General features: G+C 43.6%; 1 protein-coding gene across 2 annotated transcripts in view; it reads left to right on the forward strand.

Moving 5' to 3' along the window:
* Nucleotides 1-15349, forward strand: part of TCF20 (transcription factor 20) — a 438087-nt gene extending 422738 nt beyond the window's left edge. For both annotated transcript variants that reach the window (XM_068240237.1, XM_068240238.1), the window contains one exon: nucleotides 14429-15349. Coding sequence is in view for 1 of the 2 variants with exons in the window: in XM_068240238.1 (XP_068096339.1) it covers nucleotides 14429-14446 (18 nt within the window). In the remaining variant the exon portion in view is untranslated. The remainder of the gene's footprint in view (nucleotides 1-14428) is intronic.
* Nucleotides 15350-18231: the final 2882 nt, after the last annotated feature.

Raw genomic sequence — 18231 nt, forward strand, 5'->3', positions numbered from 1 at the left:
ACGGAACTGGTTACATTCATCTGCCCTGTGCCTGCCCATATGGCCATGTTGTCATTAACATTATTATTTTTCAAAAAAGAACCCCAAGGACATAACTGAGAGAATACCAGGAGGCCAATGAGTAACCACAAGAAGCATATTTAGGATAGAGATAGCAATAAGAAAAAGATAGAAAGCATGCAGCAGATAGGAAAGGAGGAGGAACAGAACATTAACCTCCCTGGCGGTAACCCCAACCTGAGCTCGGGGTAGGAAAGATGAGCGGTAAGCCCAAGCTCAGGTCGGGGTAGAGAATCCCATGCTTTTAAATATTTTGGAGTCCCGCGCAATTGGTGCTGCACAGCGGGACTCCAGCTTCCCTCCCTGCCTGTCTGCGGCTTCTCTCTGGACGCCGGGATCCCCATATTCCCGCTCTTGTTCAGGGGACCCAGCGGTCAATCAGTGTGGCGAAGCGGTGATGGCAGCATGACGTCCGCAGGGGCGGGACTTATGTTGAAAGCGGCCCTGGACTTTTAGGGGAAAAAAAATAAGCCGTGTGTATATATACATGTATATACATTTACAAGTGTTTACGTGTGTGTGTGTATATATATATATATATATATATATATATATATATATATATATATGTGTGTGTGTATATATATATATATATATATATATACACACAGTATATGTATGTGTGGATATATATATATATATATATATATATATACTGTATATATTCTCCTGCCTGCACCGACGTCGGCCTGGATTTTGACTACTCTCTGCCTGCCACCTGCACCGACGTCGGCCTGGATTTTGACTACTCTCTGCCTGCCACCTGCACCGACGTCGGCCTGGATTTTTACTACTCTCTGCCTGCCGCCTGCACCAACGTCGGCCTGGATTTTTACTACTCTCTGCCTTCCGCCTGCACCGACGTCTGCCTGGATTTTGACTACTCTCTGCCTGCCTTTTTGTACAGTTTCACAATTGTTTAAGTTTATTCATACATTTGATTAACTCAACAAATTTGTGTTCTAGTCTTTTATATTCAGAATGTCAACCAGGCTTTTATTCTGGCATATTTTGGTGAGTTATGACTTGAATTGCCTACAATTCTTGAAAAACAATGTATCGCTTTTGACTCATAATTCCAGACAGAAATGCACCGCCAGGGTGGTTAAGAGAGAGGTCAACACCAGGAAAGGATCCATGATAAGCACTATAGATAATGCAATGGTCATAATAAAGAGAGACATAAAAAGGAAACCAGGAAGGGGGTTACAGTAGAGAAGCTACATCAGTAGGAGGGTTCAGAGGAGAATGTTTTTCCATGTAGTCTATCCACACAGACCATTGGAACATACATTTCTCATGTTTATCTTGATAAGATAAAACCAGTTCCTCCAGCCTCATGATATCATTAAGAGTGTCAATTAGTTCCCCCTTACTAGGAGTAAGAGTAGCCTTCCAGTGTTTGGCAATTAAGTATCTTACAGCAGTCAGCAAGTGGCGTAAGATATTTTTTTTTAGCAGCCCGAACAGAACCTGGGATTAAAGAAAGAGCAAACTTCGGGGTCAAGAGGGCAAAGATACATTGCACCATACCACTGGAAGGCAAGATCCCACAATGGACAAACAATAACACAGTCCCACCACATATGAATAAAGCTTTCCACCTCTAACCCACATCGCCAGCATGTATCCAGAGTATCTGGGCACCAACTGTGAGCCTGTATAGGTGTGCAGTACCAGCGAGATATCACCTTATAGTTCCTCTCATGTGCACACTGAAGATTTATGTGCATCAGAGCCTAAAGCCCCATCTACACAATACGATTCTTTGTGCGATTCGATTACGATTCTATTTACGATCTAATTAACCTCCTTGGCGGTCTGATTTTTTCCAGATTTTGGGGTCTAAAAGCGGTGCAATTTTTTTCCACTCTTTCAGACCCTAAAACCTGAAAAAAATCATTCTGTCAGGGAGATCTGCAGCAAAATAAAAAAAAAATGTACCTTCCTGGGCTCCTGTGCTGCAGTTTTCTCTTTGCCCACAAGATGGCGCTAATATACATATAAACGAACTTCTCTATATTTCTCTAATATAGAGAAGTTCGTTTTCAATATTAGCCCCGCCCCCCATGACTTCACGCTGCCACCACCGCTCTGCTGCCACCACCACGGCTGCGCTGCTCCAACTGGCTGCCGGGTCCCCGGAAGAATAGCGGGGACATGGGGGATCCCGGCGGCCAGGGAAAGACCCCACACTGCCGGGGAGAGAGGCTGGAGTCCCGCTGCGCAGCGAGATCGCGTGCGGGACTCCACAACTAAAGGTAAAGCTCTGCAATGCCTACCCCGACCTGAGCTCGGGATCACCGCTAATAGCTTGTTTTTTCTACCCCGAGCTCAGGTCGGGAAAACCGGCAAGGAGGTTAAATCCAACATGTCCGATCGGGATTCAATTCAGTTCGATTTGCCCTTGTTCTGCAATGGCGAATTGAATCGAATCGAATCCTGATCGGACATGTCTGATTTAATCGAATCTACAAACATGCAAGGCAATAGGCAGGTTTCTAATGAGGTTATGTAATTGCATGTAGTGGAACCAGGAGGTCTGTACTTGAGTGACCCTCCAACACTCTACCCCCCCCCCCCTCCAGGTGGGACAGGTCATGCAACACTCCGTTCCGTAGAACATGTCGAAGCTGTGGCCAGAGAAGGCGGTCAAAACCTAGGAAGGTAGGGACTTGTACGGCCAGGGGAAACCCAAGGTTATCAAAGAGAAAGGTCAAGGGACTGGGAATGGAGGCTATGAAGGCAGTGGAGAGTGATGAATCCCAGAGAGACAAACACACCTAACCCAGAAAGGGTATTGGACCTGCGGAAAGATTTATCTGTCTGAGCCAAGGCCTTGGTATCTAACCCCATTAACTGCGACCCAGACTATGAAACCAGTCTATAATAGGAGTTAGAGACACTGAAGCGAAAAAAATATTATGATATAATGATTTGTATGCAGGGGCGTAGCAATAGGCCCTGCAGCGCCTGCGCCCGCGGGGGGGCCCGGCCCCCCCCCTGGGGCCCGCTCGGGGCCGTTTTTTGGGGGCTGGAGGGGTGGCAGCATGAGGGGAAAGCCTTGCCCACAGTCGGCGGGGAGAGGGGAAGTTCCCCCCTCTCCCTCACCTCGGGGCTCTCCCCTCTGCGCTCCCCTCCAGCTAGTGAATGTGTGTGGGCAGCGGCGGCGGGATACATACCTTCTTCCTTGCGTTCCATCGCCGCCTTCTCGCTCTAGAAGCGGAAGTGACGTCAGCCGCTAGAGCGAGAAGGCGGCGATGGAACGCAAGGAAGAAGGTATGTATCCCGCTGCTGCCCGCTGCCCACACACATTGAAATTCTGCAGGGGGATTTTCAGGTGCCTGCTGCCCACATTACGATTTTCAGGTGCCTGCTGCCCACATTACGATTTTCAGGTGTCTGCTGCCCACATTACGATTTTCAGGTGTCTGCTGCCCACATTACGATTTTCAGGTGTCTGCTGCCCACATTACGATTTTCTGGTCACTGCTGCCCACATTGCGATTTTCTGGTCACTGCTGCCCACATTGCGATTTTCAGGTGTCTGCTGCCCACATTGCGATTTTCAGGTGTCTGCTGCCCACATTATGATTTTCAGGTGTCTGCTGCCCACATTACGATTTTCTGGTCACTGCTGCCCACATTGCGATTTTCTGGTCACTGCTGCCCACATTGCGATTTTCAGGTGTCTGCTGCCCACATTGCGATTTTCAGGTGCCTGCTGCCCACATTACGATTTTCAGGTGTCTGCTGCCCACATTGCGATTTTCAGGTGCCTGCTGCCCACATTACGATTTTCAGGTGTCTGCTGCCCACATTACGATTTTCTGGTGACTGCTGCCCACATTACGATTTTCAGGTGCCTGCTGCCCACATTACGATTTTCAGGTGTCTGCTGCCCACATTACGATTTTCTGGTCACTGCTGCCCACATTGCGATTTTCTGGTCACTGCTGCCCACATTGCGATTTTCAGGTGTCTGCTGCCCACATTACGATTTTCAGGTGTCTGCTGCCCACATTACGATTTTCAGGTGTCTGCTGCCCACATTGCGATTTTCAGGTGTCTGCTGCCCACATTACGATTTTCAGGTGCCTGCTGCCCACATTACGATTTTCAGGTGTCTGCTGCCCACATTACGATTTTCAGGTGTCTGCTGCCCACATTACGATTTTCAGGTGTCTGCTGCCCACATTACGATTTTCAGGTGTCTGCTGCCCACATTACGATTTTCAGATGTCTGCTGCCCACATTACGATTTTCAGATGTCTGCTGCCCACATTACGATTTTCTGGTGTCTGCTGCCCACATTACGATTTTCAGGTGTCTGCTGCCCACATTGCGATTTTCTGGTGTCTGCTGCCCACATTACGATTTTCTGGTGTATGCTGCCCACATTGCGATTTTCTGGTGACTGCTGCCCACATTGCGATTTTCTGGTGACTGTTGCCCACATTGCGATTTTCTGGTGACTGCTGCCCACATTGCGATTTTCTGGTGACTGCTGCCCACATAAGGATTTTCTGGTGACTGCTGCCCACATTAGGATTTTCTGGTGTGTGCTGCCCACATTATGATATTCTGGTGACTGACTGCTGCCCACATTAGGATTTTCTGGTGACTGCTGCCCACATTACGATATTCTGGTGACTGCTGCCCACATTAGGATTTTCTGGTGACTGATGCCCACATTGCGATTTTCTGGTGACTGCTGCCCACATGGCGATTTTCTGGTGACTGATTGTCTGGTAAATGCTGTCCACGTTACAATTTTCTGGTGACTGCTGCTCACGTTACGATTTTCTGGTGAACTCTGCCCACATTATGATTTTCTGGTGAACTCTGCCCACATTATGATTTTCTGGTGAACGCTGCCCACATTACGATTGTCTGGTGAATGCTGTCCACGTTACAATTTTCTGGTGACTGGTGCCCACATTACGATTTTCTGGTGAACTCTGCCCACATTATGATTTTCTAAAGACCCACATTACGATTTTCTGGTGAACTCTGCCCACATTACGATTTTCTGGCCCACATTACGATTGTCTGGTAAAATGCTGCCCACTTTACAATTAATTTACAGTGAAACGCTGCCCCATTACGATTATTTGGCACCTATGGGGGGGGGGGGCCCATCCAAATATTCGCAGGGGGGCCCAGTGATTTCTAGTTACGCCCCTGTTTGTATGTGTAGTACAGCTAAGAAAAAAAACATTAGCAGCAGAGACACAAGTCTAATATAGTTTCCTGTAAATGAAGAGCTAAGAAACTCCAGCTGTTATCTATGCAAATTAGCCATTCAGCTCCACGACTTTCAAAGTCGCAGAGAACTCTGCCAGACACTTGAGATAATAAGCTTTAAAAGACAATGTATCTTTTTTTCCCTCTGCAGGGAAGATTTTACAGAGAAGGCTAGTGAACTTTTGAACCCATTTAGACTGCTGAATAGTGTCTAAACTGCAAATATTAGAGAATGATGCAATGTTATAAAAACACTATATAATTGAAAATAAAAATATTAGAATATTTTCTTTGCTACTAAAATTCTAGTAATTATCCGTACTACACGACCAATTCATTATATCATAATTTTTTTTTTCGCTTCAGTGTCTCTTTAAGGTATAGGCTTTATGAAAAGTTTCAAGGTCTGGGAGACCCAGCCCACCATTCAATTTAACTTTGCGTAGAAGAGAGTATTTCAAACGGGTGAACCTTATTTGGGCCCCATATGTACCTGATAAACAGCGATTTTACTGACTTTAAAAATGCTTTAGGAATGAGCAGTGGGATGGCTTAAAAGAGATATAAAAATTTAGGGAGAATATACATTTTTAGAGTATTAATTCTACCCATCCAAGATATGATGGTTTCTGGAGGTCAGTGGTAACAAACTGCAATAGTGGTAGATAGTTTTATTGTCCAGCGCTGCGTAATATGTTGTCGCTTTATAAATACAATAAATAATAATAATAATAAATAATAGTTGGACTAGTAATGGTACCGCAGGTCAGAAGGCACATTAATGCCCAAGTAGCAGATATGATGGGCATTCCATTTAAACGGGAAGGTCTCCTGAAGTTCTTCAAGGACACGTGGAGGAAGAGAGAGAGAGCATTTCCGTGTGAGAGCGCCAAAACTATCAGCTTCAATAAGTATATTAGGAATACACAGGGCCGGGCCGAGGCATAGGCTGGAGAGGCTCCAGCCTCAGGGCGCAGTGTAGGAGGGGGCGCAGAATTCATTCAGCTGTCATTCCTAATTGTGTTTGAAGCAGAAAGAAATAAGAAAATGGGATACATGGCAGTGACTGCAAGCCAGATAACTAGATACAAAGGTGTTTTGGAGGTTGTGGGCCCATGGGGGCCTGTTAGTCTAATAGCAATCGGTGTGTGACGGCTGGGGTGGGCGGGATGGGGGGGCGCACTTTGATGTCTCAGCCTTGGGTGTTGGAGGACCTTGTCCCGGCTCTGGGAATACACTCACCAAAAGGATTATTAGGAACACCGTACTAATACAGTGTTTGACCCCCTTTCGCCTTCAGAACTGCCTTAATTTTATGTGGCAATGATTCACCAAGGTGCTGAAAGCATTCTTTAGAAATGTTGGCCCATATTGATAGGATAGCATCTTGCAGTTGATGGAGATTTGTGGGATGCACATCCAGGGCACGAAGCTCCCGTTCCATCACATCCCAAAGATGCTCTATGGGGTTGAGATCTGGTGACTGTGGGGGCCATTTTAGTGCAGTGAACTCATTGTCATGTTCAAGAAACCAATTTGAAATGATTCAAGCTTTGTCACATGGTGCATAATCCTGCTGGAAGTAGCCATCAGAGGATGGGTACATGGTGGTCATGAAGGGATGGACATGGTCAGAAACAATGCTCAGGTAGCCCGTGGCATTTAAATGATGCCCAATTTGCACTAAGGGGCCTAAAGTTTGCCAAGAAAACATCCCCCACACCATTACACCACCACCACCAGCCTGCACAGTGGTAACAAGGCATGATGGATCCATGTTCTTACATAGTTCCATAGTTATTTGGGTTGAAAAAAGACATACGTCCATCGAGTTCAACCAGAGAACAAAGTACAACACCAGCCTGCTCCCTCACATATCCCTGTTGATCCAGAGGAAGGCAAAAAACCCTTACAAGGCATGGTCCATTTAGCCCCAAAAGGGAAAAAATTCCTTCCTGACTCCAGATGGCAATCAGATAAAATCCCTGGATCAACATCACTGGGCATTACCTAGTAATTGTAGCCATGGATGTCTTTCATTGCAAGGAAAGCATCTAAGCCCCCTTTAAATGCAGGTATAGAAATTGCCATAACTACTTCCTGTGGCAATGCATTCCACTTCACTCTAATCACTCTTACTGTAAAGAACCCTTTCCTAAATAAACGGCTAAAACGTTTTTCCTCCATGTGCAGATCATGTCCTCTAGCCCTTTGAATAGGCCTAGCGACAAAAAACCCGTCCGCCAAGCTTTTATATTGCCCTCTGATGTATTTTATACATGTTAAAGGGACACTTAAGTCTGTGGAAAAAAATGAGTTTTACTCACCTGGGGCTTCCAGCAGCCCCTGCAGCTGTATTGTGCCCACGCAGACTCTATCAGATGCTCCTGGCCCTGCCGGCAGCCACTTCCGGTTTCGGCGACAGGAGCCGACAGGCAGGGAACGTGAGTGATTCTTTGCGTTCCCAGCCACAATAGCGCCCTCTATGCTGCTATATGATATATACTCTATGCTATAGCAGCATAGAGGGCGTTATTGTGGCTGGGAACACGAAGAATCACTCGTTCCCTGCCTGTCGGCGAAACCAGAAGTGGCTGCCGGTGGGGCCAGGAGCATCTGATCGAGTCTGCGTGGGCACAATACAGCTGCAGGGGACTGCTGGAAGCCCCAGGTGCGTAAAACTAATTTCTTTCCACAGACTTAAGTGTCCCTTTAATTAGATCCCCTCTAAGGCATCTCTTCTCTAGACTAAATAAACCCAGTTTATATAACCTTTCTTGGTAAGTGAGACCTTCCATCCCACGTGGCTGGATGGTGTAATGGTTAAGGGCTCTGCCTCTGACACAGGAGACCAGGGTTCGAATCTCAGCTCTGCCTGTTCAGTAAGCCAGCACCTATTCAGTAGGAGACCTTAGGCAAGTCTCCCTAACACTGTAACTGCCTATAGAGCGCGTCCTTGTGGCTGCAGCTCTGGCGCTTTGAGTCCGCCAGGAGAAAAGCGCAATATAAATGTTATTTGTCTTGTCTATTTGTCTTGTCTTGTATCAATTTTGTTGCTTGTCTCTGCACCTGCTCTAAAACTGCAATATCTGATTCCGGTTACGCCAAATCTGACTGTATCGAGACTTGTCAGACCAGGCAACATTTTTCCAGTCTTTAACTGTCCAATTTTGGTGAGCTTGTGCAAATTGTAGGATCTTTTTCCTATTTTTAGTGGAGATGAGTGGTACCCGGTGGTGTCTTTTGCTGTTATAGCCCATCCGCCTCAAGGTTGTGCGTGTTGTGGCTTCACAAATGCTTTGCTGCATACCTCGGTTGTAACGAGTGGTTATTTAATTTAACGTTGCTCTTCTATCAGCTTGAATCAGTCGACCCATTCTCCTCTGACATCTGGCATCAACATGGCATTTTCGCCCACATGATTGCTGCATACTGGATGTTTTTCTCTTTTCACACCATTCTTTGTAAACCCTAGATATGGTTGTGCATGAAAATCCCAGTAACTGAGCAGATTGTGAAATACTCAGACCGGCCCATCTGGCACCAACAACCATGCCATGCTCAAAATTGCTTAAATCACCTTTGTTTCCCATTCTGACATTCAGTTTAGAGTTCCGGAAATTGGCTTGACCAGGACCACACCCCTAAATGCATTGAAGCAACTGCCATGTGATTTGATTAGATAACTGCATTAATAGGAAATTAAACAAGTGTTCCTAATAATCCTTTAGGTGAGTGTAGATATTTGAGGTAAGGTAATAAAAAGCAGCAAGTAATCTGCATGTAATGCAGTCTTATAATGGATTGAACCACATTGCAAACCATGGATAGAGGAGTTTTATCTCAGGGCCATAGCTAAATGCTCCATAGTCAAGACATATAACAAGGGTGACAGGAAAACTAAGTAATTTAGTGGCCCTAAGGTAAGCCAAAATTTTATCTTGTAGGGCAGATTTTGGGAGATCATGAAATTTACCTACAATATTGTATAGGGAATGATAAAAGGAAAGGAAGGTTTCTGCTATATCTTTAGGCTTTGTGACCAATCCTTTTGAGGGGGAGTTCATAGAGGAAATGAAAGCGGCAGAGAATAAATAACTCCAGCAAGGGCTTGGCCACACTTATTGCCTGCTTCATATATGTGAGCTTTCAGCTTTTCATGTTGTACGAGAGTGTCAACATCTAAAATCCTCAAAAGGTTATGCCAGGCAGAGGAGAGTTGCGGGTCAACCTCAGGGGAACCCGAGACCTTATGCTGCATCTCAAGCAGGTGAATCCTATTAAGGAGCTCAGAGATCAGAGCAGACCTTTCCTTCTTAACCACTTAAGGACCACGGGGTTAAACCTCCCTAGTGACTAGGCCATTTTTTACTTATTAGACCACTGCAGCTTTAAGGGTTTGCTGCAGGGCCATACAACCTAGCACACAAGTGACCCCCCCCCCTTTTCTGCTCACCAACAGAGCTTTCTGATTTTTAATAAATTTGAGCATTTTTTTTTATTACCCTCCACTAGCCAGCCAATTAGCACGATCGGCAGTCATATGCATCAGCCTATGACAGCGGATCGGTTTAGTGCCTCCCAGGGGGACAGCCGTTTCACACGGCTGTCCCAATACAGCACTGCCTTAGATTGCAGCGCTGTACAGTGTTTTTAGACGGCGGTTTCGCCGTCTAGCAGTCTCCTACCTGCGATCGCCGTTGGGAGGCTGATGGCGCATCAGCGCACGAGATCTCTTGCAAAACCCCTGCCCCAGGACTTCACACCAGGAGTGTTCCTGGGGCTACCGCCACATTCACACCTATTGGTGTTACGTGGTTGGCAAGGGGTTAATATGAGTCCCATGAGAAATGAAATTACCCAAAAGAACACATTTCAAGGCCTCCAACTTAACAACGGGAGAGGTATCCTCAGAAGCGTGAGCAATCTGAAAATCAGATATAGCCTGCTTGATATATGACAAGCATAAAGGGTCTGATAGGAGGGCATTATTAAGCCTCCAAGAGAAATCTGATCTACCGGATCCACCCACTGAATGATGACACAGAACAATTTTTGCTCTTAGAGCAGAAATCTAGTAAGGAATGAGAAATAAAAACATAATCAATTCTACTGTATGTTGAAGGTTGGAGAAAACAAGTGATGTCTCTACACCCAGGATTCATCCCCCTCCAGCTGTCAATCAATCTAAGATCATGCAATTTACGTTTAATTTTAGTATACATAGATCGTGGAATGGAAGAATGACCTGAAGATGAGTCCACAGCAGGGTCTAATGTCATATTCAGGTCAGCTCCAATAATCGCCTGACCCTCAGCAAATTTGTCCCAGGTGATTCATAAAGGACAGAAAGGCTCTACCTTGGTGCCTGTTAGGGGAATAAATGGCAGCCAGCATATAATCACGGGATAAATGTTTGATTTTGAGGAAAACATACCGACCCATAGGGTCTATTTTCTGATCAAAAACTTCAACATGAAGTGATTTATGCAGCCCAACAGAGACACCTTTGGAGCAACTTTCAGGGTTAGGGCTATGAAAGCAAGTGAGATATTTAGATTTAATGGAGGGAACATGATCAGTTTTAAAGTGGGTTTCTTGCAGCATAAGAATGGATGCCCTCTGTTTGTGAGCATGGTAAAGAACTTGTGAGCGCTTATTTGGCATATTAAACCCCTTCCCATTATAAGATAGTACAGTTAAGTCTTCCATATGATCTTAAATCGCAATATGACAAAGAAAATACATCAACTCCTGGTGCTAAAAAGAGGAAAAGCAAGACAGAGCAAGAAAAGACAAGCCAGTAAAAGAAGCTAGAAAAGGAAAAATGAGTGGATAGCCATATTAGACAGAAAACTGTAGAGCGAAAGAATACTGCTTTCTGAACCTTGTTCAGTCAAAGCAATTGTCCTTTTGTTTAGGAGTGTTCTGGGTAATTTGTTTTCTTTGGGGGGAAGCTTTGGATCCTTCAGAGGCTTCCCACATTGTCCTCCAATTTTCCACCGCTGCCCTGGACCCTTCTTCACATCAGGGCCATGCGCCTCTTCTGGCACGAGTAGGGACAGCATGGAGCTGCTTTTGCACAAGTGGCTCGCTCTGGCTTCCTCCGCAGTACCCGAGCTTCAGCTTGGGTACACTATAAGCTCAGCAAACTCTTCATCATTTCCCTTATTTTGATGTATTGTTATTTCCTTTAAACCCATGAGTTCCTGGCTTCACCCCCTTCTAGATGAAATAGAAAAACAAGTGTGGAGGCATATTACTGCTTAACCTAAGATTTTAGTATGTTACTGCAAATATAAAGTGTTTGCAATTCTAAAAATTGCAATTTCAACCTACTATGTAACTGTATACATGGTGGTACCTGCCTAGACCTTCAGATAAAAGTGCTGTTGGTACTAGTCATTTTTTCCCTCTGCAAATAGCATTAGCAGGGACTCATGAAATGTAGTGTTTGGTGAAATATTTGTTCATAATATGTTGGCAGTTGTGGATACCATCACAATCTTGTAAACGACCTTGAAGCGATTTTCCTCAAATCACAATCACGGGTCCTGCAGCATTCTTGCATTTTCCCTAAGTGAATCATAGCTGGCAATTACCAGGAAATCCTGTACTTCACGCTTTCGGAAATCGCAGTGATTTCCAAAAGCTTCAGTGGGTCCCAGGCCTTATAACTTGCACAGATTATCTTTACTCTGTGCTTCTACAGCTCTAATATCGACGTTATGATAATGTAGGGTTCTCTTATTACTTCTAATGTCATGCATTTGAGATTGTCATGTGTTTGGAACATACACACTTTACCAATTTTTTGTACAGTGATGTGGACTAGGCTGATCTTTAACCACTTCGCGTCCCTGGTGTTTTCCCCCTAAAAATGTGGGGAGCAGTTTTCTATATATCACACTCCTCCCATTCATAAGTCAATAACTTTATCAATACTTATCACACATAAATGATCTATACCTTGTTTTTTTGGCCACCAATTAGGCTTTCTTTAGGTGGTACTTTCTGCTAAGAAGTATTTATTTTGTATGCATTGTAAAGGGAATAATGAGAAAAAAAATGAAAAAAGTCGTTATTTTTCAGTTTTCAGACCTTACAGTTTGAAAATAAAAAGTGTTACCATAGATAAAACCTGCGCATTGTATTTGCCCATGTGTCCTGTTTATTTCAACATTCAAATTATGTTCCTAGTACAATGTATGGCGACAATATATTATTTGTAAATAAAAGTGTATTTTTTCCATTTTTTTGCATTATACTTTATCAGTAATTACAAGCCGTATTTGACAAAATAACAGTAATTTACCCTCATGGCATACATATTCAAAAAGCTAAACGTATTTATTAGCTTCCACCCCGTAGTTAACCAGATGTGCCCCTTTATTCCCCTCCGCCATACCCCCCCCCCCCCCCCACCCATAGATAACCAGGTGTGCTACTTTATTACCTCTGCCCCCCCCATAGATAGCCAAGTGTGCCCCTTTATCGCCCCCTCCCGGTATAAACAGCCCCTCCCCATATAAAAGGCCCAGATGTGCCCCTTTATTAGCCAGATTCACCTATTTGTCCTCCCACCCCCATTGATAGCCAGGTGTGCCCCTTGCTTCTTCCCTCCCAACAGATAGCCAGATGTACCCCTCTATTCCCACACTTCTCCATGGATTGCCAGGTGTGCCCTTTTTTGCCCCCAGTATAGCCAGATGTGCCCCTTATTAGCTCCTTCCCCCCCCCCCCCCAGTATCAACACATAGATATGCCCTTTTGACCCTGCCATGGACAGCCTGGTGTGCAGATTTATTCCCCCCCTCCCCTCTCCACATAGATAGCCAGGAGTGCCCCTTTGCTCCCCACCCCCATAGCTAGCCAGGTATGCCTCTATGCCCCATAGATAGCCAGGTGTGTCTCTATGCCCCCCTCCCCCCATTAATGGTAGATGTGCCCCTAGCTATATGGACATACTCAAACAACCCCCCCCCCCATGCAGCGATCGGGCAGAAGCCCTCTTCCCCCATGCAGCGATCAGGCAGCAGGCAAATTAGCAGCATGTAAACAACATACCTCACCTCGTTCCAGCGCGGTCAGCCTCCCTTCCGTGCATCACCGCTGCCTGTGTCTTAATGCCGAACGGATCGAGTCCCGGCTTGATGACGTCTTCAAGCCGGGACTCGATCCGTTCGGCATTAAGAGACAGGCAGCGGTGATGCACGGAAGGGAGGCTGATCGCGCTGGAACGAGGTGAGGTATGTTGTTTACATGCTGCTAATTTGCCTGCTGCCCGATCGCTGCATGGGGGAAGAGGGCTTACTACAGGGGATCGGGCGGGGGGTGGTAGGATCAGACCCCAGGAAGGGGATCCTGATTTAGTGCAGGATGGATTATAGAGGTTGATGAGCCCAGGTGCGTGCTAGCACGCACCCTGTGCTCATAAAATTGCAGTAACTTATTTTCACGTCAGGTGGCTTTCAGGAGCCACTTCAGATGACGTGATTATACTGTATGCAGGATGTGAACTGGTTAAAGGGAAGGGCCAAGCAAAATAAAAAAAAGAGTTTTACTTACCTGGGGCTTCTCCCAGCCCCATGCAGCCATCCTGTGCTCTCGTAGTCACTCACTGCTGCTCCAGTCCCCCGCTGGCAGCTTGCCGACCTCGGAGGTCGGCGGCCCGCATTGCGTACATTTTTAAGCATTCCCGCTAGTGCAGGAACATTAACACATACATTTTTACGCGTTACTGGTTCAATGTGTACATTTTACGCGTTGCACCACTAACGCGTAAAAATGTATGTGTTAATGTTCCTGCACCAGCGGGAATGCGTAAAAATGTACGCAATGCGGCCCACCGACCTCCGAGGTCGGCAAGCTGCCAGCGGGGGACTGGAGCAGCAGTGAGTGACTACGAGGGCACAGGATGGCTGCATGGGGCTGGGAGAAGCCCCAGGTAAGTGAAACTCATTTTTTAATTTTGCTTGGACCTTCCCTTTAATAAAAGATATACAGTACAAAAATGTAAAGATTATTAATAATTCTGGGAATAAGCCGCAATATATTTTTCTAATAGTGATATGTGAAAGCATTGTATCGGTAACTGGAGTTGTCATCCTATGTTTTTCAGGTAAAACTACCAGGATAAGAAGATCATCACAGTTAAGTCCACATAATCGCTGCTTTCTAGGTGGACATTGCCTTTTAACGGGACTATTTCCACTTAGTGTAAGCATTGTGTGAATGGAATTAAAGAATGTGACTTTACAGTCCTCCAGAACTGTCTGCAACTTAATATAAAGAAGGAAGATTGTGTGAAAAATTGGGAAGTATTAAACGAAAATATAATATACATATATTTTTAATCTGAAAGACTCTGAGAGTAAGGCGCAGAAAACTTTTTATGGTCGAGGTTAAACCCTGTTTAAAAGCCCTAAAGTTACATATGTAAAAAGACTTTTGCAAACCATTTTAGAAGATATTTTGTTCAATATGCTACAAAGTTGCTTTCTTTACCTGCAGAAGCTCTGCTCTTTAATGTTTGGATTTTCAGCTTCTAAAAGTGTGGAAGACAGAAGCCAAAAGAAGACAGAATAGATATTCTCAGTCTGTGTTGTAAACTTCTGCAATGGCACTAGCTGCTGCATTACCGCCTTTTTAATGTAAATCTTGCATTAATTGAAGTAATCTGGCCAGGCATTAATATGCAAATTCACCAAATGCAGTGACGTCAAAGTATTGTAGTCTCTTTGCTTTACAGCTGTATATTCATATATTTTTTTTCTACATTGAAAATTAAAATTTACCTTGAACTAAAAACTTAAAAATGCAAACAAGTGTTCAGTGAGCCTTTTGTTTTAAAGAAAACTTTGGACTGTAAACATTTTAAACTTTTCGGTTGTCCCATGAGAACAGGCACACAAGGTGCCTTTCCAATAGGTTTCAGCTGCAAAGCCAGTATTTGGTATTAATAGTTTTAGGGAAAAAAGTCATTTTTTTCTATTAAAAATAACCTAAAGAATAATAATAAAATTAAATTTATTGTATTGCACTTTTTCTGTGTACTTGTTACATATTGTAGTGTCATTTTAATGTGAAATAATGTATAGTCTTCTTTTGAATATGCAGTATGTTCTAAAGTCTACCTCTAAGATGATTTTTGAAGGTATGATTCTAAAATATCATCAAGACTACTATTTTTATGCAAATACTCTATAAAAAAAAAAAAAAAAAACTTGGGTACGTTTTACACATATCTGTTTGGAATTTACTAACTCAGATTTTACCTATAATAATCATTAGAGTGAAAAAATAAAGAAATACTTGATTACTGCTTAAAAAGCAACTGATTTAAAACATAAACTGACATGTTATTGTTGTTGTGAGATTTAAAGGATTTGCAAGGTGAAAAATAAATGTAGCTTTTCTTACCTGGGGCTTCTCCCAGCCCCTAGAAGTGACCGAAAGAAAAAGAAACCCAGCAATTAAAGCACCACTCGTCAAGTATGTAAATTTGAAATATATACAATGTTCTTTATTACTCCATGATGAAACAGACAAATTGCTGCACTTCATAATAATCCAAATAATTAAAATCAATAAAAAAAACAGTCCCATAAAACTCAATGCCATAATTCAACCTTTGCCAATATATTATCTACTGCACCATAAATAATTAGATTACCAACACTGGGGGCTCAGATTCTGTGCTCCCAGGCAGTTGAACCTAGGTTCAGTAAAGTACTATCATGCTAACTGTTCAATATATGAATAAAGTGCTGAGATTCCCTTACCAAAAACCATTTTCTCTGTAAGTGCTAAAAACATGAACTGGGATGGAAAAGTGGACTTGCTTTTAGCTGGGGCATAGTTTTTAAAGGTCTCTCAATGCCTTTGGTGTCCACTCTGTTGTGCCCCTCAAAATAATATCTGACCTGGCTTGACCGTGGGCTACTGCATATGCATGCTCCTGTTCGCGTGCCTCCATCAATCGTGCTCCCGGCAGCAGGATTGGGGTGCGGTTGATGGAGGTGTGCGGTCGGGGCCGTGAATGTGCAGTAGCCTATGACCAATGCAGGTCAAGGATTTTTCTGAGAGGGAATGCAGCACAATGGATGGGGAACAAAAAGACACTAAGGGGTATCGGACTGTGGGGGGCTGGAGAAAGGCCCAGGTAAATAAACATCACCTTTTTTGTCCCAGTGCAGGTGTGCTTTAAGTTACCGAATGTTCTCAAGCCACAGAGATGTATCTGTAAACCTGTTATAAATGACATTCTCAAAATCTTTCAGTTGTAATCTATACCGTAAATTATCAAAAGGAATGATCTAACCAATGGCTTAGAGCAGTGATCTGCAAATTTGGCTCTCCAACTGTTAAGGAACTACAAGTCCCACAGTGCATTTGACTTTATGAATCATGACTGTGGCTGTCAGACTCCCGCAATGCATTGTGGGACTTGTAGTTCCTTAACAGCTGGAGAGCCAAGTTTGCAGATCACTGACTTCGAGTATTAATCAGGAAACATGTCTAGTGATTTCTCAAAGTTGTGTATGCTAAATGAAGTTAGGTTTTAAACATCCAGCCATACAGGGTTATATATGGAAACCTGAGAAAAATAAAGAGGCTTCCGTTTTTGATTTAAAAAAAACAAAACAAAATCTGTTGTTGGTTTGCTGTTGAGAAATCATTTGACTCTACCATTGACTTTAATAGACTGATTTACACAGCTGGAACAGGTACAGCCAGATGAGTAGAACACTTGGGGGGGAGTTAGTCTGAAATATGTCTTTAATATTCACAGTGATCTTAGTCCCAAGATATGTTATATCACGTTTACTCCACTTAGAGGTAAATTGAGCAGCTATTTGGTTTTGATCAGTGGAGAAATTAATAATCATTGCTTTCTATTTGTTGTAATTAATTTTGAAGAGGGATGAATCTCAGAATTTTCCAAATTCTACCAGCAAATTTAGCAATGTTATTAGAAGGTTTGTGATATAAAATAGCAGATCATTGGTGTAAGCCACAACTTTGTGTCGACCCTAGGAGAGCTATACCAGAGATATCAACATTTTGCTGTATGTGAAATAGGCCTTCATTAATTAAAGGCTGGTAAATGTATCGCACAGTGACAGTGTGAGTTAAAATTAGTATACACACGCAATGCACGGTCCTCTCTATGTAGCATGCGCTCTTAACTTACACAAGCTAAACCTAATTGCAATGTGATAACATGTAGTTTCTCTGATCTCTGTCAGTTTAGATCTGCCTGAGCCAAAGAACATTTATGTTTTAGTTCCAGGGTGTGTAGATCTGAGAGTTGAACTCGATGGACGTATGTCTTTTTTTTTTTTCAACCCAAGTAACTATGTAACTATGAGAGAAGTTGTTCCACTTCTTGTTCTCTTTCTATCTAAAGCCTGGTGCCTAGCTGAACTAGAAAACTCCTAAATACACACTTTTGCGCTTCCCAGGCAACAGCAGTAGATATTTTGTCAGATACACTAGCTTCAAAGTACAGTTCAATTTATTTTGCAATATTCACAACCACATCCTTAACCATCAGCATTGAAGAGTTTAATTTCCAATTTATAGGCCTTTCTTTTCTGGACTTACAATTTAGAGCTAGTGAAAATGATGCATAGCCATAATAAGAAATTAACCCCACCTTTGTTTTTAGTGACTCAGATAGGAGGTTAAGGGATATCAAAATGTAATAAATTCTGGAATGCACCCCGTGTACATGTGAGTAATACGTGTAGTCTTTCGCTAAGTGGTTCATAGTGAAGGTAGTTCTTCACCCACAAAATTGTCTCCATCTGTCAGAAAATATCAAGCCTTTAATCCTCACCTCCCATCCAGCTCCACCTCCACCCTATCCTCCACTCACCCTTTTCACTCCTACTAATATTGAGGAAGTCAATCACCTAC

Source organism: Hyperolius riggenbachi, chromosome 6, assembly GCF_040937935.1.
Source record: "Hyperolius riggenbachi isolate aHypRig1 chromosome 6, aHypRig1.pri, whole genome shotgun sequence".
Lineage (NCBI taxonomy): Eukaryota > Metazoa > Chordata > Amphibia > Anura > Hyperoliidae > Hyperolius > Hyperolius riggenbachi.